Here is a 25002-nt window from a genome sequence, read left to right as displayed (position 1 = left end):
TGACCAGATTCCCAATACCATTTGTATGTTTTGACTGAAATACTGATTCCCAGTCTCTTTTATGACTGGATTCCCAGATCCAGTTTGGTGTAAATCAGAGCATTGAGTATGGGATGTAATGTTAAAATTGTACAAGGCATTGGTGAGACCAAATCTGGAGTGTGGTGTACAATTTTGGTTGCCCAATTATAGGAAGGATGTCAACAAAATAGAGAGAGTACAGACAGAGGAGATTTACTAGAATGTTGCCTGGGTTTCAACAACTAAGTTACAGAGAAAGGTTGAACAAGTTAGGGCTTTATTCTTTGGAGCGCAGAAGATTAAGGGGGGACTTGATAGAGGTCTTTAAAATGATGAGAGGGATAGACAGAGTTGATGTGGATAAGATTTTCCCACTGAGAGTAGGGAAGATTCAAACAAGGGGACATGACTTGAGAATTAAGGGACAGAAGTTTAGGGGTAACATGAGGGGGAACTTCTTTACTCAGAGAGTGGTGGCTGTGTGAAATGAGCTTCCAGTGAAGGTGGTGGAGGCAGGTTCGTTTTTATCATTTAAAAATAAATTGGATAGTTATATGGACGGGAAAGGAATGGAGGGTTATGGTCTGAGCGCAGTATATGGGACTAGGGGAGAATACGTGTTCGGCACGGACTAGAAGGGTCGAGATGGCCTGTTTCTGTGCTGTAACTGGGTCCACACACACCCACAATATGGACTGTTTACACTGCTGAACTCTGGGAGGAGGTACCGCAGCATGAAGAGCGGGACAACCAGGTTCTGCAACAGCTTCATCCCCCAGGCCATAAGACTATTGAACTCACAATCAAACCGATGCTAGAACTTTCTTATACATTGCCACTTTTAAAAACTTTCCTATATATCTATTTTACAGAACTATGCACATGAAGCACTTTTTATGGGCACACTAAGCACTTTTACTGATCGCCTGATATAAATGTTATATTCTGCTGCTACTTTGAAGAGTCAATGCAACAAAATTTTGTTCAATGTGCACTGTGTCTATGTGTATACCTGAATGACAATTAAAGTTATATTACTATTACTATTACTAATTGTTATATGGTTATATCCTCTTTCCTGCTGTACAGGATCCTAACTCACATTTCTTCATCTCTCTCAGGATGATGAGAAAAATATTATCCAAATGGACAAAGAGATGAATGATCTGAAGAGGCAGAGCCAGCAGGTCATGCCACTGAAAGCTCGGCGCATGCCCGTTTCCAAACCCTTCCCAATGACTGCCTTGTGTGACTGGGATGATGGAGAGGTGAGAAATAGAAAGAAAAAACAACTGCAGATTAACTGACCATCCAGCATATTTTTGGTGTGAAACTGAGGCATGAGAGAGAGGGAGAGGAGAGAGAGAGAGAGAGAGAGAGAGACCCAGCCAGTCACAGAGAGAATGCTCAATCTCTATAGAAACAGTGCCGGAAGTTAGGATTGAACCTCGATTGAACCTGGATGCTGTGAGGCCATTACGCTACTTGTCGCACCACTATGAATCGCAATGAATTATTCCTTACACTTGAAGAGCTGAGTAACCACCACAAGTTTTTTAGAGTGAGGACGACCAGCAAGGCTGACTGATATCATGACCATGGTATCGGGAAGTGTTCAGGATGACTGAGTAGAATACTTTTTTGTCTTTTATAGAATGAAGTCAGCCGCGGCGAGAAGCTAACACTCCAGAACAATGATGACCCTGAGTACTGGATTGTGACGAACAGTGCAAAAGAGACCAAACGTGTCCCTTCAGTCTGCTTCAACATCCCTCCTCCTGACCCAGAGGCCATTGCTCGAGCAAACAGGTCAGCTCTTTTAACTATCCCTTTACAAAACCAAGATGCAAGCCTGTGTGGTGATTGTTTGCAAGCTCTTTGATTGTGGCAATCCAGATGTAAAAACTGGACAGACTCTCTACCATTCCTGAACCAACCAACGGACATGTTTACCTTGCTTGATTGAATCTTTAAGGAAGTTGTTCATTTGAAATGAGTGGTTTATACTCTCTAGAATTTAGGAGATTGAGAGGGGATCTTATAGAAACTTACAAAATTCTTAAGGGGTTGGACATGCTAGATGCAGGAGGATTGTTCCCGATGTTGGGGAAGTCCAGGACAAGGGGTCACATCTTAAGGATAAGGGGGAAATCCTTTAAAACCAAGATGAGAAGAACTTTTTTCACACAGAGAGTGGTGAATCTCTGGAACTCTCTGCCACAGAGGGTAGTTGAGGCCAGTTCATTAGCTATATTTAAGAGGGAGTTAGATGTGGCCCTTGTGGCTAAGGGGATCAGAGGGTATGGAGAGAAGGCAGGTACGGGATACTGAGTTAGATGATCAGCCATGATCATATTGAATGGCCGAATGGCCTACTCCTGCACCTAATTTCTATGTTTCTATGAAATACATGGCTTTTCAGCGAGATATTTGACATGTTCTGACATGATAGAATGATAACCAGGTAAAAGACCCAGTTCTTTGGCTTCTCTTGGTGAGATTGTTAAATTGTGTCAAAATGAGCCTGGATTCCAGGAAGTTTCCAATACACAGGAAATGTCCTTGTCCATTGGCATGAGGTGAGAAAAGCCCCATTCCAGTCTGTGTTCAGGGCTCCCCCCAAGTTTTGGAACTGATCATTGGAGCCCCTATAAGCGAATTCTCAATGAGTACTTTTCTTTTAACACAATCATCCATAGGCCAAGTCCATGTACCCTGGGCTTTGTGAACCGCGGAGTCATTCTACATACCAGCAAGGACTTCTGATTTACTTGTAAGGTAAAACAAGCTCTCTGTACACAGCCCAATTGCTGTTGCAAGTAAGATTGTTACAGTCATCAAGTCATACAGTGTGGAAACAGGCCCTTTGGTCAAACTTGCCCACACCGACAAACATGTCCCATCTACTCTAGTCCAACCTGCCTGCGTTTGGCCCACATTCCTCCAAACCTGTCATATCCGTCCACCTGTCTAAATGTTTCTTAAATGTTGCTACAGTACCAGCCTCAACTGCCTCCTCCAGCAGCTCGTTCCATACACCTACCATCCTTCGTGTGAAAATGTTACCCCTCAGATTCCTATTAAATCTTTTGCCCCTCACCTTAAACCTGTGTCTTATGGTTCTTGATTCCCTTACTCTGGGCAAGAGAATCAGTGCGTCTACCTCTCATGATTTTGTACAATTCTATATGATCACCCCTCATCCTCCTGCACTCGAAGGAATAGAGGCCTAGCCTGCTCAACCTCTCTCTATAGCTCAGGCCCTTACATCCTGGCAACATCTAGGAGGATCTAGGAGTGCAGGTGCATGGTTCCTTGAAGGTGGAGTCACAGGTTGATCGGGTGGTCATAAAGGCTTTTGGCACATTGGCCTTCATCAGCTAGAGTATTCCTTCCACCTTCCACCATCTCCTTCCTCCCATGAAGCCAATGTTCTATTCATTCAGCGATCTCTCCTTGGATCCCATGGTATCTGGAGCCTTCCAGAGCAGCCTACCATGAAGAACCTTGTCTTATGCACTGTTTAACTACAGTCACCTCCCACTATGGCTCTGCCATAGTTGTACCAATATGCTATTGGTTAAGTAGATCTTCCTCAATACCCATCTCACCACTGCCAGGACAAGCACATTGTGGTCAGACATGCAATCATCTCTCTTTGCTTTGCTCTACCAAACACTCTCATGGCAGGTCCAATGCGAATTGGACATTGAAAAAAACATCCTCAATGTCTTGCTTTCAGTACACACAGCCCATCAAAATCTTTATAGTCGTACAATTACAATGAACAGTTTAGTAACCGTTTGCTGTTTGTTCCTAGATTGGCAAAGGACTTGGATGATTTGAAAAGGAAGCGATCAGACACTGAGAATAAGTTGAAAAACCGTTACAATGAGTTGAAGCAAATGAAACCTGCATACCAGGGCTTCCAAGCCAAGGAGGCCAGCTTGTTGAACCAGTCAGCAGCACCAGGTGAGGGAGGACATTAATGGAGTACTATGTCTTTTGTTCATTATTTTCTGTCAATAGACTGTCTCCAAGTGACAGATCCAGACTCTGGTCAACAGATAGTGTTGTGGTGCTCAATGCTTTTATGCTGAACCTGTATGCTTACCTGAACCATGGACCTGAGCCCTTTTTCCAACACAACTATCATCTCTGCTACCTATCTCTCCTGCGTTGCTTGACTGCTTGCTTGTTTGTTTGCTTGGATCAGGGAAAGATGATCCCCGCACCAAAGATCTCCTGTCAAAGCTCAACAAGATTACTGACAACCTAGGAGAGACGGAGAAGGAGGTGCTGTCCCAGCTTCACACGCCAATCAACCGAAATGCCCCCACTCAGGACATTGCCAATCGTCTCAAGGACCAGCAGGTAGGACTGGACAAACACGTGTTCTTGAAGTGAAAAGATAATATGTTGGAACTACCAACAGGTCAGGCAACATCAGTGGAGATGGAAACAAGAAATGTGTGTCAGGTCAATGACTTTTCATCAGAACAGAAACAAGTTAGAAACCAGGCCATGCGTTGCAGAAAGGATGGAAGAATGGAGGGAACAAGGGTGGAGAGGGCAGCACGATGGTACAGCGGTAGAGTTGCTGCCTTGCAAAGTCAGAGACCCAGGTTCGATCCCAACAATGGCCGCTGTCTGTAGGATTTTGTTTGTTTTCCCTGTGACAGCGTGGGTTTTCTCTGAGATCTTCGGTTTCTTCCCACACTCCAAAGTCGTACACATCTGTAGGTTAATTGGCTTGCTATACGTGTAAAAAGTCCCTAGTGTGTGTAGGATAGTGTTAATGTGTGAGGATGGCTGGTCGGTGTGGACTTGGTGGGCTAAAGAGCTTGTTTCTGTGCTGTATCTCTAAAGGAATATTGGTGTCAGACAGAGGCCAAGTGAAGCTGCATGATGTAAATGGTGGTGGTGCCAGTGGAGCAATCATGGGGAGGGCATGTTAGCTGCAGCAGATCCATCTAAAGTATATGTAAAGAGAATAAAATGAATTAATCAGATAGAAGGCAGATACATCTCCAAAAGGTAAAGCAGTGAAAGTAACCTTGGGGGATAGTGGGAAAGGTTTCAAATGCAGTGATTTTTAATCAATCACATTTAACATCTGGCTGCCCTACAAAATCTCTATACAGGAGATTGAACTAGTTTATCAAAGTCCACACAGTCTACTTGCATGTTGCCAGTTCACAGTGGACATCAACTTGAAGGATTTGCTTTGGAAATTGATACGGCAATCTCCATTGATATTTGCACACCGATACTTTTCATCTAAGAATGCATCTCCACTTATAACATGGAATCAATTGGAAAAGAAGTTTCACGTTACAGAAAATATGAAGATTTTCTAGGAAAGCAATCATTACGTGAAGATATACACAAAGTGATGAAGTAACTCAGCGGGACAGGCAGCGTCTCTGGAGAGAAGGAAATGGTAACATTTCAGGTCGAGACCCCTCTTCAGACTGGTTAGGGATAAGGGAAACGAGAGATATAGATGGTGATGTGGAGAGATATAGAACAATGAATGAAAGACGTGCAAAAAAGTAACGATGATAAAGCAAACAGGCCATTGTTAGCTGTTTGAAGGGTGAAAATGGATTGGTGCGAATTGGGTGAGGGAGGGATAGAGAGAGAGGGAATGCCGGAGCTACCTGAAGTGGGAGAACTGGGCTGTAAGCTGCCCAGGCGAAATATGAGATGCTGTTCCTCCAATTTGCCTCGCTCTGACAATGGACCAAGGACAGAAAGGTCTGTGTAGGAATGGGAAGGAGAATTAAAGTGTCCAGCAGCCGGGAGATCAGGTAGGTTCAGGCAGGCTGAGCGAAGGTTTTCCGCGAAACGATCGCCCAGTCTCCATTTGGTCTTGGCGATGTACAAGAGTCCACATCTTGAGCAATGGATACAGTAGATGAGGATGGAGGAGGTGCAAGTGAACCTCTGCCTAACCTGAAAGGACTGTCGGGGTCTGGATAGAGTCAAGGGAGGAGGTATAGCGACAGGTGTTGCATCTTCTGCGTTTGAAGTGGTAGGTACCTAGGGAGTGGGTGGTTTAGGTTGGAAGGGATAAGTTAACCAGGGAGTTGCAGAGGGAATGGTCTCTGCAGAAGGTGGAAAGGAGTGATGGGAAAATATGGCTTGTGGTGGGATCCCGTTGGAGGTGGCGGACATTTAGGTGGATTATGTGTTGTATGCGAAGGCTGATGGCGTGGAAGACCACTTTCTGTGGTGTCCAGGTCTTGCTTTAGTATGCTGTGGTGTTTTTCAACAGAAGGGCATAGAGGATAATGTTCACTCTGAGTGAGGCATATTGGTATTGAATGGAAAATGAATGATTAGTTCCTTTGGTGGATTACATGTGAAGATTCACTGAAACATGCCACACAGTCTACTTACCCAGCTGACTCTATTTGCAGAGTATAGATAACAGCTTGCAGAAGATTGGAGCAGAGAAGGATTCCGTAAAGAAAGAGTGTGATCTGCTCCTTCTGAATAAGCCCACGGGACCTTCTGCATCACAGCTTCCCAACAAGCTCAACAATGTGATGAATAAGTACAAACAGGTCACCTCTCTGGCCAACCAATTCCAGAACAAGTGAGTAGACGGCACCCATCTCCATTGTCTCTCTTGCTCTGTTCCTTCGAGTTCTCCAACTTTTCTGGTTCCTAATGCCGCCTGCCTAAACTCAGAACTTGAAAAAATCGATCAACGGTAGAGGTGCTGGCCTTGTTATTCATATGTCAATGGAGGTTAAGGAGTGATTCCACAGAACTGCTCCAAATAACAAAGGCTTTGATAGAAGTAAATAACGAAAATCTATTCGTAGTGACAGGAGGCTGGGTAATCAGAGGAACAGATTTATGATAACTGGCCAAAAAAAATGAGTGGAAATGGAAATGATGTTTTAGGCCTCAGGTGTTGTGATCAGATTATATTCTATTGCCTGGAAGGGTGTTGGAAACAGATTCAATGGTGACTTTCAAAATGGAATTCGGTAAATGTTTGAGGAGGAGACACTTGCAATGTTGGGGAAAGGGCAGGATTCAGGACATACCAAGCTTTGATACAAAGGACATTTATTATCACATACACCAATGGAGTAGTGAAATTTGACTTGAAATTAGATTCAGATTCAGATTCAATTTAATTGTCATTGTCAGTGTACAGTACAGAGACAACGAAATGCATTTAGCATCTCCCTTGAAGAGCGGCATAGCAAACGATTTGAATTAAAAAAAAATAATAAGGGGGGGGGGGGGGGGGGGGGGGGGGGGGGTGGTGATTGGCAGTCACCGAGGTACGAAAATCTATTCGGATGATAAATCTATTCGGATAAATTAGGATGAATAGCAGGATTAAGTGGGAGACAGATAAAATTATGACATTTAAAAGACACTTAGACAGCAACAAGGATTGGATAGGTTCGGAGGGATGTCAGTTTCTATTTCGTTTATTGTCTTGGGTACAATGAAAAGTACAATGAAAAGCTTTTGTTGTGTGCCTGCATATGGACCAGGCACAGGCAAGTGTGACCAGGTCGCTTTGGCAGATTGGTTGGCAGGGATGAGTTGACCTCGTGGGCCTGTTTCTCTGCCGTATAGCCCAATACTTTGTGAATGCACCATAGGACTGTGTATCAAACCATTCTCCTGTAACCTGGGACCGATAAATCATGATCAGTTTAATAGGGTTTCATTTGGTTCATCTCCTGGTTAGAGCCCACGTTTTACTATTTATTATTCTTAAAATTAATGGGTTAGTGTGCAGGTCATAGACTGTAAGTAGCCGTCCTTTCTGTCTATCCTCACGATCTAAATTATATATTTTAGTGAATTGTTTTTTTTTCTTATATCTTGTTCAGATCAAAGTCTCAGTTAGAGCTGGAAAACAGCATCAAGAAAGCGAATGATGCCATTAAGAGAGTTGAATCCAATCTTGCAGAGGAGTCTGCAGTTCCTACGAGTGCAAATGCCATGCAGCAGAGGAAGACTGAGCTACAGGTAATGGCCTAGTGGATTAAGTGGAACTTGGTACAATGTACAGTGAAAGCTGTCTTTGAGCTCAACTTCACCTTCCCACTTTCAATCTTTCCTTTCTATATATTTGACCCCAAAATGCAGAAGTACAATACGGATTCCTCGACATCCAATTCATATTTTGTACATTTGAGCCCTTTGAAGCAAACATTAATGAAACAAGAATAAAGACAACATGAGCAGTGTTGCCCCTCCTGTTAGGAAATGAGACGGGACAGGTGGCGGAGGTATGCGTTGGGGAGCACTTCGGGTCCAGTGATCACAATACCATTAGTTTCAATATAATTATGGAGAGGGTCAGAACTGGACATAGGGTTGAGATTTCTGATTGGAGAAAGGCTAACTTTGATGAGATGCGAAATGATTAAAAAGGAGTGAACTCGGACATTTTGTTTTATGGGAAGGATGTAGAAGAGAAATGGAGGACATTTAAAGGGGAAATTTTAAGAGTACAGAATATTTATGTTATTGTTCGGTTGAAAGGAAACAGTAAAAATTGGAAAGAGCCCTGGTTTTCAAGGAAAATTGGACATCTTGTTCGGAAAAAGAGGGAGATCTACAATAATTATAGGCAGCATGAAGTAAATGAGGTGCTTGAGGAGTATAAGGAATGTAAAAAGAATCTTAAGAAAGAAATTAGAAAAGCTAAAAGAAGACATGAGATTGCTTTGGCAAGTAAGGTGAAAGTAAATCCAAAGGGTTTCTACAGCTATATTAATAGCAAAAGGATAACGAGGGATAAAATTGGTCCATTGGAGAGACAGAGTGGACAGCTATCTGTAGAGCCAAAAGAGATGGGGGTGATATTGAACAATTTATTTTCTTCGGTATACACCAAGGAGAAGGATATTGAATTATGTGAGGTAAGGGAAACTAGTAGAGTAGCTATGGATACTATGAGTTTCAAAGTAAAATAAATACTGACTCGTTTGAAAAATATAAAAGTGGATAAGTCTCCAGGTCCTGACAGGATATTCCCTAGGACATTGAGGGAAGTTAGTGTAGAAATAGCCGGGGCTATGACAGAAATATTTCAAATGTCATTAGAAACGGGAATAGTCCCCGAGGATTGGCGTACTGCGCATGTTGTTCCATTGTTTAAAAAGGGTTCTAAGAGTAAACCTAGCAATTATAGGCCTGTTAGTTTGACTTCAGTGGTGGGCAAATTAATGGAAAAGATACTTAGAGATAATATATATAAGCATCTGGATAAACAGGGTCTGATTAGGAACAGTCAGCATGGATTTGTGCCTGGAAGGTCATGTTTGACTAATCTTCTTGAATTTTTTGAAGAAATTTAGGGAAATTGACGAAGGTAAAGCAGTGGATGTTGTCTATATGGACTTTAGTAAGGCCTTTGACAAGGTTCCTCATGGAAGGTTGGTTAAGAAGGTTCAACTGTTGGGTATAAATGCAGGAGTAGCAAGATGGATTCAACAGTGGCTGAATGGGAGAAGCCAGAGGGTAATGGTGGATGGTTGTTTGTCGGGTTGGAGGCAGGTGACTAGTGGGGTGCCTCGGGGATCTGTGTTGGGTCCTTTGTTGTTTGTCATGTACATCAATGATCTGGATGAAGGTGTGGTAAATTGGATTAGTAAGTATGCAGATGATACCAATATAGGGGGTGTTGTGGATAATGAAGAGGATTTCCAAAGTCTACAGAGTGATTTAGGCCATTTGGAAGAATGGCTAAAAGATGGCAGATTGAGTTTAATGCTGATAAATGTGAGGTGCTACACCTTGGCAGGACAAATCAAAATAGGACGTATATGGTAAATGGTAGGGAATTGAAGAATACAGTTGAACAGAGGGATCTGGGTATAACCGTGCATAGTTCCTTGAAGGTGGAATCTCATATAGATAGGGTGGTAAAGAAAGCTTTTGGTATGCTAGCCTTTATAAATCAAAGCATTGAGTATAGAAGCTGGGATGTAATGTTAAAATTGTACGAGGCATTGGTGAGACCAAATCTGGAGTATGGTGTACAATTTTGGTCGCCCAATTATAGGAAGGATGTCAACAAAATAGAGAGAGTACAGAGGAGATTTACTAGAATGTTGCCTGGGTTTCAACAACTAAATTACAGAGAAAGGTTGAATAAGTTAGGTCTTTATTCTCTGGAGCGCAGAAGGTTAAGGGGGGACTTGATAGAGGTCTTTAAAATGATGAGAGGGATAGACAGAGTTGATGTGGATCAGCTTTTCCCTTTGAGAATAGGGAAGATTCAAAGAAGAGGACATGACTTCAGAATTAAGGGACAGAAGTTTAGGGGTAACATGAGGGGAACTTCTTTACTCAGAGAGTGGTAGCGGTGTGGAATGAGCTTCCAGTGGAAGTGGTGGAGGCAGGATCGTTGGTATCATTTAAAAATAAATTGGATAGGCATATGGATGAGAAGGGAATGGAGGGTTATGGTATGAGTGCAGGCAGGTGGGACTAAGGGAATAAAGTTGTTCTGCACGGACTTGTAGGGCCGAGATGGCCTGTTTCCGTGCTGTAATTGTTATATGTTATAAATAGAAAGGAATAATGCAAATATGTGAATTTCTAGGTAATTTCTCTTGAGGAAACTGTTTACCCAATCATTGCTTCTCCTTCATTCAGAGATTGAGACGAGAGCTAAACAACGATGAAGATAAGTTGCAGAAAGTGAACCTGGACCTGAAAAAGGCTGAGGATAGCTGCAAACCTTTGGAGCTTGACTTCCAGGAATACTGTCCTGACATCAAGAAACAACGGACCGAGGTGCAGAAGCTAAACACTCGCTTTCGGAATGCCAATGATCAACTGGACCTGAGGTAGATCATGCACTTTTGTAAAAGTTAATGAACACTATCGGGTCAACCCTAGAGCGGCACCAGTGCTCAACAATAGAGTTGCTGCATGACAGCACTGGAGACCCGGGTTTGATCCTGACTATGGGTACTGTCTGTACGGAGTTTGTACGCTCTCCCTTTGACCCCGTGGGTTTTCTCCGGGTGCTCCGGTTTCCTCCCACACTCCAATGACGTACATGTTTGTAGGCTAACTGGCTTGGTATAAATATAAATTATCCCTAGTGCGTGTGTCGGATAATGTTAATGTGTGGGGATCGCTGGTCGGTGCGGACTTGGTGGGCGGAAGGGCCTGTTTCTGAGCTGTATCTCTAAAAACTAAAAACGTTTGATCTACCTGGTCCAAAAGGTGGTCGGGTTTTTGAACTCTGCAGTATGGCAAAATTACTCCCATAGTGTTGCTTCAAGGAGAATCTCTGGACTTTGACCAAGCAGTGGCGAAGGAACAGTGATGTGCTCCAAGATAGGATGATGATTGACTTGTAGGGTTGTTTGAACGCAATACTCTTCGATATATCCACTGTCTTTCCCTGAAGATGAATGAGGCTGAGGGCCTGGGAGATGGTGTCTACGAGCCTTTAATGAATCAACTATCTGTACTTTATACAAATGAAAGTGACTACCATGCTGGTATGCTAGTGTCTCACATGGACATGAGGGATCACCGAATGTACACTAAGACAGGCGAAAAGAATTATTATTTGATAAATATACCTATTATGAAGGCACAAGAGAATGTCGGTGCTGGAATCTGGAACAAAACCCTGAGAGCAGCCAGGGGGGATTCAAATCATCAGACAGTATCTGTGGAGGGAAATGGACAGTTTGTAGTGGAAACCCTTCATCTAGTAGAGGGGAAGAAGCCAGAATAAATAGGTGGGAAGTGGGGTGCAGTGAGAGCTTGCAAATGAACGGTGAGGAGAGGTTAATTACCAGTTAACAGTCAGGTGGCAATGGCAAGGGAGGAGATAATAAGAGGCTGGGTGGTGATAAGTGGAGACCAAAGATTTGAGAATCTTGTAGACAGAGAAAGTGAAGAATAGAACAGTATGAGGAGTGGCCGCAGTGGGAACAATAGAGGGAGGGGAGGGATAGCCAGTGGGGGAAGAGGGTGCGGGGGAAACAGGGTGGTGATAGGTTGGCTGTGGGGATGGGATGGGTGCATGAGAGGGCTATGCCGGTACTATCACAAAGTTTAAAAAAACATTGGGACAAGTACATGGATATGATAGGTTTAAAGAGATATGGGCCAAATGCAGACAGATGAGACTGGTGTAGTTGGGCATTTTGGTTGGCGTGGCCAAGTTGGGCAGAAGGGCCTGTTCCCAGGCTATATAACTTTTTGACTCTAAGATTAAGGCAGATAGGAGAAGGAAGAAAGAGACAGATGGGGTGCAGATTACCTGAAAATGGGTTGTGGAATATGAGGTGCTGCTCATGCAGTTTGCATTTGACCTCACCCTGTCAGTTGGAGGTGGCCAAGGACAGGCAGGTTGGTGTAGGAATTGGGAAAGGGATTAAAATGGCTGACAACTTGGTCTCATGGATGTAAAGGAGGCCACATTGAGAACACCAAATGCAATAGACAGGGTTGGAGGAGGTGAATTTGAATCTCGGTCTCACCTTGAAGGACTGTTTCAGTCCCTGGATGGAGCTGCGGGAGGAGGTGTTGGGATTGGTGTTTCAGAAGAAGGTGCCATAATCTTTAACCAGGATGTTCCTATCCTTTTCTTCTGTAGTTCTTAAGCCTAATCTTGTTCTTTTACAATGACAATAAAGATATATTATTACTATTACTATGCTTTTGTAAAACCGGTCCAGCAATCTGAACAATCGATGTATGGCCTTAAAAATCCAAGTATTTGAATGTAAAGAAAACTCAATAAACATCTAGCTGGCTAGCCATGATCTTATAAAATGACATCCTGGGGCCATTAGGATTATTGGGTGATGTTCTCGATTGGTATGAAAGCAAATGAGAACCTCTGGTGGTTAAAGCCTCCATTAGTTGATCCACCGCAGAACTTCACCTTGTGCTTTGTGATCTTTCCAGAGAGGAAATGCTTCAGAATGCTGACATAGCCCAGCAGCGTTACAAAACATCCCTGCAGGGACTTAATACCTGGGTGGACAATCTTCCTAACAATGAAGTGCGACAGAATGCCAGCCTCAATGAAGTCCAAACCAAGCTTGAAGCTCAGAAGGTAAGTATTTTATGAACATAAGAAAGTAAGCGTTCAAACCTTAATTTCTAGCCATGTTTTGTAATAATTGAGTATATTGAGTATACGTAGTAGTAGGCCCCCCCTCGGTCATGACTGACCATGGGAGATGCATTGTCGGATGCAAGCCTGGGCGATGTCATATGAAGGACAAGCTGTTGCCCATGCAGCACGTCCCCCCTTTCCACATCGCTGATCGATCCAAAGGAACAGCAGGGCCGTTACAGTTTGGCACCAGTGCCGTCGCAGGAGCTGCCAGAGCGAGGTTGTAGACAATGAAGAACTGCCTTAGGGACTCTGTCTCTGGATTTTCCTGAGGTTTACTCTTGGAGCCTTTTCCGTGACTGGATATGGCCACAAGGCAGTGGAGTTTTTAAATCAGAGTTTTCCCTCTCCTAGATGGACTGCCTTCCCAGGCTGAGGAGCCCCATCTGCCCGAGACTCATGGGGGCGGGAGCGTCTACCTTCCCGTGCCGGTCTATAGCACCTGCCCACTGCCCATATACTTTTTAAAAACAATGGGCAGTTTGGGAAATAAAGCCTGATATATTGTCATGTCAGCAACTGTTGTTAGTTGGGTGTTGTTCACTAGATTCACCAGATTCTGTTATAGAGCAGAGGGATTAAGGAGTGCTTGGGAGTGCATGTACATAGTTCGTTCAAAGAGGCATCCCAGGTAGACAGGATGACCAAGAAAGCTTTCGGCACCTCATATATATTTCATTATTGGTCTTCTTCATTCAGTATTGAGTATAAAGGTTGGGAGATCATGTCACAGTTGTACAAGACATTGGTGAGGCTACATTTGAAGTGTTCTGTTCAGTTTTGGTCAGCCTACTATAGGAAAGATGTTGAAACAGTAAAAAATAAAACAACTGCAGATGCTGGTTTACACCAAAGATAGTCACAAAAACGGGCCAGGCAGCTTCTATGGAGTAACAGGATAGGTGACGTTTTGGGTCGGGACCCTTCTTCAGTCTGAAACAATGATGATGTGCTGGAGATGAGAAAAGTACAGGACCGATCAGGGCCGGCCACAAATGACCTCAGGTAGGTTGGAGCCCTGAGAGGCCCATTGTTGGCTAGGAAAATTTTTACCTCAAGAGGGATACAAATGTGTTGAACAGTGGAAATGGTGAAATGGAGGAGGAAGGGGAGGGTATTAGCAGAAATTACTTCAAATTAAAGAATTCTACTTTGTTCTGCTGGGTTGTAAGCTACCCAAGCAAAAATATGAGCTGTGGTGCCACCAATTTGTGTGTAGCCTCAATGGAGAAGAGCCAGGACAGAATGTTCAGAATGGGAAGGGGCGTTGAAATGGATGGCAACCGGGAAATCCCATAAGCATCGGCTTAAGTGTTCAGCGAAACAGTCGCCGAGTCTATGTTTGATCTCACTGATGTACATCGAGAACACCGGCTGCAGTAAATGAGGTTAGAGGAAGTACCTCTACCTCACCTGGAAGGACTGCCGGAGTCCTTGGATGAAATGAAGGAAGGAGGTATAAGAATAGGTGTTGCATCACCTGTGGTTGCAGGGGAAAGTACCTGGGGAGACAGTGGTTTGGGTGGGAATGGATGAGTGAATGGCAGAGGTGGTGGTCTGTGCGGAAGTTGGAAAGGAGTGGAGATGGAAAAAAAATGTCACCTATCCTTTGCTGCTGGACTCCAGCACTTTGTGTTTATCATAGGAAAGATGCTGTTAAGCTGGAAAGGGTGCAGAGAAGGTACGAGGATGTTGACAGGACTCGAGGGCCTGATCTTTGAAAATACTTTACCTTCCATCACAATGAAGAGAAGATTCACTGTGATGGATGTTTGTGTAAATTAAATTGTGTGTATGTCTTGTAGGAATTGTCTTTGTTTGTATGGCTGTGGAAACTGAGTTTCATAGAAACATAGAAAATAGGTGCAGGAGTAGGCCATTCGGCCCTTCGAGCCTGCACCGCCATTCAATATGATCATGGCTGATCATCCAACTCAGTATCCTGTTCCTGCCTTCTCTCCATACCCCCTGATCCCTTTAGCCACAAGGGCCACATCTAACTCCCTCTTAAATATAGCCAATGAACTGGCCTCAACTACCTTCTGCGGCAGAGAATTCCAGAGATTCACCACTCTCTGTGTGAAATAGTTTTCCTCATCTCGGTCCTAAAAGATTCCCCCCCTTACCCTTAAACTGTGACCCCTTGTTTCGTTTGAGACTCAGTGAATTTCAAATGATATGGAATAAAAGTTTGTATTATATTGTATTGATCTACAGAGAGAAGTTGAGCAGGCTAGGACTTTATTCCTTGGAGCACAGGAGGATGAAGGATGATCTTATAGAAGTGTATAATACCATGAGAGGATGATTAGGGTAAATGCAGTCTTTTACTCAGAGTAAGGGAATCAAGAACCAGAGGACTTTGGTTTAAAGTAAGGAGGAAAAGATTTAATAGGAACCTAATGGGCAACTTTCTTGCACAAAGTGTGGTAGGTATATGGAATGACCTTTAAGTGGACAGGTATATGGATAGGATAGGTTTATGGATAGGATAGGTTTAGAACAATATGGGCCAAATACCGGCAGATTGGACTAGCACAGGTCAATATCAGCAAGTTGGGCCAAAGGGCCTGTTTCCACAAGGTATGACTCTATGACCCACGAGATAAGTAATTTCTATGCATTTTGGTTTTAAATTACTGGACCCTTATTTTGTAGCAATGTTCCCTAGATTGTGGCTCTTACACTGGTAAAAACATTGCAGCATTTATGTTGTCAAGCCTCACTAGGATCTTATGTGTGGATATAGTCTTCTGCGCTCTAAAGAACAAAGAAGCAAATTGTCAATCATCTCTTGATAGGACTACGCTCTCATCTGTGCTAAAACAAAGTGGCAAGCACACAATATTTGCGAGGCCTGAACCTCCACAGTGGGCTACCTACACCTCATTAAAGCAAACCAGAGCTTGGCATAGAGTGATCTTGGGACTAAGGCTTACAACGGGAAATTGTAGATTATAGAGACGACTGTTAGCCACGGGCGCGCTGTGTGCGTAGTCCAACGGGTTAGCGACGCCACAACAGGGGCGAGAGAGAGAGGAGGGGAGAGGGGATAGAAGCAGGCCAACACAGAGGTGTATAATGCAGAGAGCGACGATCAGGTCGAAGAGAAAGTCAACGGGGTGAAGACCGGAGCACACGTTGGGCAGCTTGGCTATACGCACTGAGCCCATGCCGCCAGCTACACGCCGACGCAGCTGACCCCTGACACCACCCACAGGGGGCGCTAGTTAGCCAAGAGGTGCCAAGTGAGAAGATGGGGGGACAATCTCCCCTTGGAAACGGACACGAACCGAAGAGAAATATAAGAAAGCGGAGTCACACGGTCTGTCGGGGACCCTATTCGGACCGGAGCACTGACACGATGGCTCCACTAAAGAAGATATAGGGCAGGGGGCCTTAGAACGAAGTGGGCTGGGGAAGCGATCATGCTGTCGTGCGTGAAGACTTTGGGATAATCCACAGAAGACCGTCATTTACATGTGGAACGATGCACTATTAGAGTGAGGGAGCCAGTCGCGTGGGCCGTAGTCCAATGAGTGGCCAAAAGCTGACAGGGCGAGAGAAGCAGAGTAAGGGGGCAGCGGGTGTCCACGGCGACAGGTTGCCGTTGTGGCACAATCCCCAAACCGCCCGGGTGTCCAGTCAACCGTCTGGAGTGGTGTCAGGCCAGCGCAATTGCACGTCGGTGTCGGGAAGCAGGCTATCAGCCACACGGTCCAAGGCCGGGATTCGTTGAGGGGTGGAGGGGGAAAGGACAGAGGGGTCGCGTCAAGGCTAGTCCCTGATCCGTAAGTTCTTCCTGTTAATATGGCCGTCAGTTTTGTGACACCTCATCAGGTGTGAGAATCAGTCATTAAAAAAAAAGTGAGTGATCAGTAGGAAGGCTGCTTGTGTATCTTCCGAGGACATCAAAGTGAGCCGCTAGGTGGCGGGGGGAGGAAAGACGTGATGGGCTAGACGGATTTTAGGTATGAGCGAGGCGGGGGGGGCGCACATGGGCGCAACGGTGATAGGCGGGCCACAGGTCAATATTTACGGAGAAGGGTTTCTAGCCCGCATACACGTAACCGCATTTCCTTTCTGCTGGCAAGGACTGGTTGTCGGTCCAGCAGAGACGAAGAGAGCTATGTATCCCCACAACGCACAACCCGCCGACTTTACGGGCCCGCGCTCAGCCAGCATATGGGTGAGGCCGATGGGTGGTGGTAGAGGGCGCGGCCGGCCAACCTTCCCGGCGCTAGCGGGGGCTGAGCACTGACCGGGGTGCGCAGGGCCGGCGGCGGGCAGATCCGACCAGAGAGCAGGAAGGAATGCGGAACAGTTGGTGCAGACGAGGCCGGGGCGCAGAGCGAAGGTGCGTTTAAGCCGCGCGCCCGCGAGGCACCCGGGGCCGCCGGAGCGGTCGAGCACAACGGGAGAGTGGTGGGTGCGAACACCACGGCGGGACGCGGGATGCGGCGATCCCCACGTGCCGCCCGGCGCCCGACGAGGCACGGCGCAGCGGATATGCTGGGGAACAAAGGCTTGACCTGGATGAAGTCGCTCGAAGATGACGTCTGTTAGTACGCAGTCATCCCCTGTGTCACCACACTGGCTTATGCCCCTACGGCTACTCGTTTTTAAACACCCGACTACTCTTGACACCAGGAACACCCGTCCCTCAGGATAAATACGAGTTTCTATATAGTGTCATGGGGTGAAGGGTGACAATAGTGCACTACGAGTATTAGGACAGGAGGGGTTTAGCGATTAGTGAATATTTCTTTAGGACGCCACACGCCAGTACAAGCCACTTTAGACAGTGGAATCGAAGGTTTTCTTGGTTTGCGGAGAACAGCACTGCACGCCCCCCAAACTACTTTTTGTCTGGCAACTCACTGCCAGGGTCCGGTAGGTGGAGGCAGATATGATAGTGGCCTGGAAGGCAGTCTGTTCCTGTGTGTAGTATCCCTTTTCTATATGTCCTGTTGAAGAGCCCCGTGCTTTCACCATGTTGATTTCCTCTTGGTTGTTTAAGAAATAGGTGAATATATCACAGACGAAAGAGACGGACGAATCAGAGGGGGGGGGGGGGGAAGACCTCGTGCCGTCATCTCCGAAAGACCTTTAGAGCAAGGTCGAAGATGCAGGTAGAGTCATTGACATTTGGGGAATTTCAACCAGTTCTCCTACAGGGTCTGCCTTGGTGATTCTCCCCACCGGCGTCAGCCCCTTCCCTCGCCTCACCGCTTCCGCCGGCCCGAACCTTTTCCCCCTTCTTGCGCTTTCTCCGCCTGCTCCGCCGCCCGTTGCCTGGCTCGGCGCTCTTCCGCGGGCCTCTGCTTTCCGACCGGGTAACGCCGCCGCGAGGCTTCACACGCACTCAGGCCCCGGCATCGGCCACGCCGGTGCCCACGACCCCGTGCTGGGGGGAGTGAGCGACGAAGCGTCGCTACGTGAGACCTATTGATGGCACGCCCGTCTCGAGGTTCCGTGAGCGGTTGGGCCCGAGTAGGCTCAACAGGGCGCCTTGCTTTCCGGCTAGCAGATGTGACCAGCGGGTTCCTTGCGTGACTCGCAAGCCATGCCACTGAGTGCCATGTGGAACGGATAGGAAGATGCTGCTAGGAGCGACTGGTAGATCGGTCAAAGACAGTAGCAGGGTAGTGGCGAGACGGCCCCGCCATGAGGGGACGCGATGGTTTCAGGTTGACTGACCTGTTCGGCCCGTCCCTGGCGGCGCACAGCTCCTTCCCTTACTGGTGATTACTTCGTCGCAGTGTTTTACGCGCCCCGCCATCAACGCCGCGGAACCGGAGCACTGCCCCACGTACACGCCCTCCTCTCTGGCTCCCGCCGGTCGAGCACCAGGCTCGTAGAGCGCGCAGCACCCCCGTGCGCAGAGCTGAGACCGCCCGAAACTTGACAACACCAGCCCCGTTCTATTCCCCAGAGCACGGGTACGCACGCTATGAATCATTAGCGCCGCCCCTGTGTTACCTAACGGAGCCGCGGACGGAGCGCGGGACGCCCGGCCGCGCAGGGCGCGAAAGAGGGACTGGATGAGGACGGACAAAGGCTAGACTTGTGACCCCGTCCAGCGCCTGGTGTTTGGTGACGCCAACAAACCTGGATGACTCTCCACCGCTCGGGCGACATTGTGGGACGTTGCTGCAGAAAGGCGAATCGGGCCGGGGCCTGCGGTGGTGCTGCCCACCTGGCGCAGCCTGATGATGGTGTCCAAGTAGAAATGGGTAACTCACCGACGATTGTTTTTTAAGAGCGTCATGTTTACGAACAGTGTAACGCAATCGTGGCGTCATACTGCACGGTGGAGCTATTCGTAGTGATATTCTGTATGTTAAATGTGATCAGGACAGTGACACTCTATATTAAATCGCCAGCCCTGCCCACACACTTTTTTAGAGTGAACTATCGTGCCAATGGCACAGGCTGTCAGATTTTTAGAGGTGCAACGGCAAAGATGAAGCGATGCCACACTATGAGAGGATCGGAAGGGAATCAAGGGAGGCGCGATGGTGTGTAAATGCTCCCCACTGTGGTGCATATGACTCTGCACGCAGCTTTGTCCGGTGCCCGAGACGGTAAGGTGCGGATGAGAGCAAGGCATTATGAGCGTATGTCGCACCAGCTTTCTGACGACTCATGATTTGGTGGGGATATACTTGGGGGGAAAGATGTACGAGCACGCAAGGATATGATAAGACCAACGGGGAGTGGAGGACATCGTCAAGTGAAATGTTTAGCAGACACGACGCGTGGACCCGGGAGTGAACATGAAATACATAAGAACTCGCGAAGTAAGGAGGGGCGTTTGCACTTACTCTGCCTTACAGAACGCGAGTAACCAGGAGTATGAGTACGGGGAAAGACTATAATAGACCTAGATCAATAGGGTATTTCAGTATCCTCGGAACCGTTCTGACAAACCATTTCACCCCTGAGAGGTCCAGATGGGTAGCAAAATGTACGGGGCACGGTGAACATCCATACCCAGCTATCCCCCCCCCTCACCGCGCGAACGCGATGGGACAGGTGAAACACTGTTACTGGAGCAAGGCGATAGCCCTCTTCGACATGTGACCACGACACGGCGTCACACTGGCCAATGAGATAGGTCTGGTTGTCCACCACGCGTGTGATTAGATGGGGGGGAGGGTAACAGGAGGAGACAAAAAGCGCAGGCAACGTTCGACCCAGGCTCACTATCCCCCCCCCCCCAGCACTCAACGCTCAGTTACGCCTTGCCTTGTGTCTCTCTATGCCGCCTCGACCCAGAAACTCATGAGGTCACATAGAAGATGGACGGGGGCCAGGGGGTAGAGGATGTGAGGGCCAGCGCGAGACAGCGGAAAGGAACAAAAAGGGGAAAAAGAAAAAACCAAAAAAAAGAAGAAAGACAGAGACAGAGACAAGATGGGAGAGGGGAAAGAGGGAGAGGGGGCTGGAGAGGACGGGAAGGAGGGTGGGTGAGGGGGGGGAAAGGTATAATAGGGGGACGGCAAGGAGGCGACGACACAGGGGGAGTGCTGAGAGGGGGAGAGGGGAGCAAGGGCAGTACAGTGAGGGCAGAGGGTAGGGGGTGTGGGAGGGGGGGGGGGGGGGGGGGAAAAAGGGGGTTAGGAGGGAGGGTGAGAGGGGAGGAGAGATGAGGGAAGGAGAATGGGGAGCGGAGGGAGAGAGGAGGTGAAGCTAGGGGTGAGGGGTGAGGCGGAAGGAGGCTGAGGAAGCAGAGAGGGGCAGGCTAGGTGGAGAGAGAAGAGAAGGGAGGGAGACGGGACTACCTGAATCGAAGAGGACAAACAGAGTATGAGGGGGGGAGGAGAGAGAGAGGGGAGAGAGGAGAGCGGGGAGAAGACGCGATTCGGGGGGATAAGGGGGGGCAGAGGGGGAGGAGAAATCGGGGACGGGGAATGGAGGGGGATAGGGAGGGAGAAGAGAGGAGGGGAGAGAGTGAGTGGGACCGAAGGGAGGGGGGGGAGGAGCGAGGAGAAGACTGCGGGAGGTAGACCGAACGAGGGAAGGAGAGAGGAGAGGCCCATAGAGAGCAGGATAGAAGACAATACGGGATGAAGGTGTGGAGGAGATGCACAGGGATGCACGTGCGTGCCTGCACATGGAATCGTGACTCTGCGTGCATCTTGAATGGAGACGGACCTTCGAAGGGGCCAGGACGAGTAAAGTGCGCTGTACGCAAAGGTGTAGGCAGGTTCTGTGGCGATGCAAAAGCGAGCGAGAGAGCAGAGCCGCCGAGGGAGGAGGGGGGAGTAGTAACAGGCAGAGGGGAAGGGAACGGGACAATGGACAAGGGGTATTTAATCAGTGCCAGCCAAAGCTCAAGGGACCTTGATCAGCAGCGCATGGATTGAAGCGCACCAGGTCAGGGTTATCCTGCACCACAGCCCTACCACACCGCAGGGCAGAACTTTCAGGTGTTTTTTCAAAGCGCCTTCATTTCTCAGAGACATTTGTGACATCACGCCCGAAGAGAAAAGAAAAACATATAGTACACACACTATATGTACAGATTGTTGCTTACATATATACTTTATGTATGGTGAATCTATGAACGGGCCATTCAGGTATATACATTTACCTAAATTAACCTCCAGTGAGAATGCACTTGACAATGAGTAGGCAGCTCTCTCTCTGGCGCTCTCGTTTTCTTAATTCTCCCTCCCTCTGTATCGGTAGTAGTTTCTCCCGTCCCTTCAGTCATCTGTGCCCCTACACCTATCGTACTTCACATGTCTCGCTAATCTCTCTCCATCTCACATCTCCTTCCCTAGAAATGTCAAATTCATTCTCTCTATCACTCGCTGACACTTTACCTCTCTCTCTTAGGATCGACCGTATGTCTCCCCTATCTATAGCTCGCACGTATCTCTACTCACTCTCCCCCTCTCTCCCTCCCCTCTCTCTCTGTCTCAATTATCTCTTTAATGAGTCGCTCTAGTCTCTTTGTCCCACTCTCTCTCTCTCTCCTCAGGGATATACTGTCTCCCTCTATTTATCTCTATGTCTCGGCTTGTTCGGACACTAACATATGAAGCTCTCGTCTCGCGTTGAAAATCGTCTCCGTCTCTATCATTCGTCAAAAGAAAAAAAAGTTTATGTGGCATGGATCAAACTCAAAAATCATCCTCTCACACTCATCTTACAGAACTCCAGCACCACACACACACACACTACCACCGTATCTAGCGAAACAGACTAACAGGACACACACACGACGCTTACAGAATACTCACAGCTGCCAGTTGTCTCTCTCACACACAACCATTTCTCCTTCTCTCTCCCTCTCTCTCCAGAACACAATTTCTGAACCGTCTCAGTCCTTGGGCCACCACACATTAGTCTCGTACTCCAGATTTGGTCTCACCAATCTCTTGTACAATAATTTTAACATCTCAACATCCGCAGCTTCTATAATCAATTGGCTCTGCATTTAAAGGACTCGCATCTACACACAAGCTCTTCTCTCTACCTACGCTCCCTCTATCTATCTGATTCAAGGGCTCTCTCTTCACGTGCTCTCTCTCAGATCGCCTCTCTGTCTTCACTGTCTCTCTCTAGTCCTCTCTCTCCCTTCTCCCTCTGTCTAACATGGACATACAGTTAACAAGGTCATTCAATCTCTCTCTCGCTCACATAACAGTCAGAAGGTATACACCATCAATGTAAGTATTTGTATATTCTCTACTCTTTGAGGTGACTGTCTCGGACCAGAGGTCTGAGGTCTCTCCATCGCACTCTCCCAATTAAGTCGACGACAGTCAACACGCGGGCTACATCATTTGTCTGAACCTTTCTGCGCAGATGCCGCAATGTTTACCAACATATGCCAGCACTCGCAAGACACGTCCTGTAGACTAGCTCACCCACGTACACACGGGCCATACACTCCATCAGACACAAAACTCTCAAATTCTCCCTCGTGTCTCTTCTTGCCTGTGTATACCATAAACATCCATTCCCTTTCTCACCACATAGCTCTCCAATTTATAACTGCTCATACGCCAATCGCTCTCATCGCTATTCACACACTTCTAAGGACATGGACAGAATTCTACTCAATATCCCACCCACCACGGAAACCACTATTCCCTCACCATCTAGGGAGTAAAGTCAGGACCCGCCTCATGGCCATCCTCGGCTATATGTCCAACCGCGATAACATTCAGTCCCTTAGGTCCACCGCCATTCATAATTGTCATGGCTATCTTCACTAGTTCCATTCAGCAGCTGTCCAACAATCAACTCTGTCTATCCCTTCATCATTTAAAAGACCTCTACAGCGTCCCCCCTTAACTTTATGCTAACCTCTGCAGAGGAATAAAGACACTAAACTATTCAAACCTATCTCTGTAACTTAGTGTTGAAAACCAGGCACAAAACCTTTAGTAAATCTCCTCTGGTACCTCTCTCTATTTTGTTGACATAGCCTTCCTAAAAATTGAGGCGACCAAAAATTAGTCTACACATACTCCAGAGATTGGTCTCCACCCATGCCTTGTACAATTTTAACATTACATCCCAGCTTCTATACTCAATGCTCTGATTAATAAAGGCCAGCACACCAAAAGCTTTCTTTACCACCCTATCTACATGAGATTCCACCTTCAAGGAAATATGCACGGTTATACCAGATCCCTCTGTTCAACTACAATCTTCAATTCCCTACCATTTACCATGTACGTCCTATTTGATTTGTTACTGCAAAAAGGTGAGCACCTCACATTTATCAGCATTAAAAATCCATCTGCCATCTTTTCAGCCCATTTTTCAATGGCCCAAATGGAAACAAAAATCACTCTGAATATAAATACGGAAATGAAACTTCTCATAAATCCAGAATAACAACCATTGGGTGAATGAATTGAATACTAAGCTTATTATCACAACACCCCCGAATCTTGGTATACTGAAACATTTACCACACCTTCATCCAGATCATTGATGTACATGACAAACAACAAAGCGACCCAACAACAGATCCCTGAGGCACCCACTAGTCACCGGCCTACAACCTGACAAACAGCCATCCACCATTACCCTCTGGCATTCTCCCATTCAGCCACTGTTGAATCCATTTTGTATTCCTGCAATCTACACCAACAGTATTACCTTGCTTAACCAACATCTCCATGCCATGAGGAAACCTTGTTCCACAGGCGCCTTTACTATAAGTCCTCTGCGTAAAGTCCATACCGAGATCCAGTGCGTTTACCCTCGTCCAATTTCCCTAGTAACCTCTTCAAAAAAAGAAGATGATTAGTCAACACATGACCTTCCAGTTGCAACAAATCCATGTTGACTGTTCCTAATCAGACCCTGTTATTTAGAAGGGCTTATAATATATTATCTCTAAGTATCTTTTCCATTAATTTGCCCAACAACTGAAGTCAAGTCAAAACTAACAGGATCTGTAATTGCAGGTTTACTCGTTAGAACCGTTTATAAACAATGGAAACAACATGCCCGCAGTACGCCAATCCTCGGAGGCCGGGGGACAGGTTCCCGTTTACTAATGACATTTGAAATATTTGCTGTTCAGGAGCCCCCGGGCCATTTCGACACTAACTTCCCTCAAAGGTAAATATCTAGAAAAAAAAAAATATCCTTCAAGACCTGAGCCACTTATCCATCTGAACACAAATTTTCACTATTTCCCATCGTCCCGAGGGTACTTCTTTTTACCATGACTCCGCATCCTATATCCTATGCCGATAGCTATTTTATGTTCCTTTACCGCCATCCATAATTACAATCATCCTTTCTCTTGGGTGAAGTACCGGTTATAAAAAAACCTTCCGTGCAATCATCCCCAC

The 25002-nt window shown here is 46.6% G+C and overlaps 1 protein-coding gene across 1 annotated transcript in view; it reads left to right on the top strand.

Annotated features, from left to right (window-relative positions):
* Window positions 1-25002, top strand: part of evpla (envoplakin a) — a 76359-nt gene that overhangs the window by 41767 nt on the left and 9590 nt on the right. The window contains exons 11-21 of the mRNA XM_055653979.1: window positions 1143-1289; window positions 1676-1830; window positions 3842-3993; window positions 4238-4395; window positions 6447-6625; window positions 7893-8031; window positions 10672-10865; window positions 12955-13113; window positions 17443-17729; window positions 18346-18606; window positions 24610-24766. Coding sequence (XP_055509954.1) covers window positions 1143-1289; window positions 1676-1830; window positions 3842-3993; window positions 4238-4395; window positions 6447-6625; window positions 7893-8031; window positions 10672-10865; window positions 12955-13113; window positions 17443-17729; window positions 18346-18606; window positions 24610-24766 — 1988 coding nt within the window. The remainder of the gene's footprint in view (window positions 1-1142; window positions 1290-1675; window positions 1831-3841; window positions 3994-4237; window positions 4396-6446; window positions 6626-7892; window positions 8032-10671; window positions 10866-12954; window positions 13114-17442; window positions 17730-18345; window positions 18607-24609; window positions 24767-25002) is intronic.

This window comes from Leucoraja erinacea, chromosome 23 (assembly GCF_028641065.1).
Source record: "Leucoraja erinacea ecotype New England chromosome 23, Leri_hhj_1, whole genome shotgun sequence".
Lineage (NCBI taxonomy): Eukaryota > Metazoa > Chordata > Chondrichthyes > Rajiformes > Rajidae > Leucoraja > Leucoraja erinaceus.
Note: the sequence above shows the minus strand (reverse complement) of the source record. Positions and strands in the feature narration are given on the sequence as shown.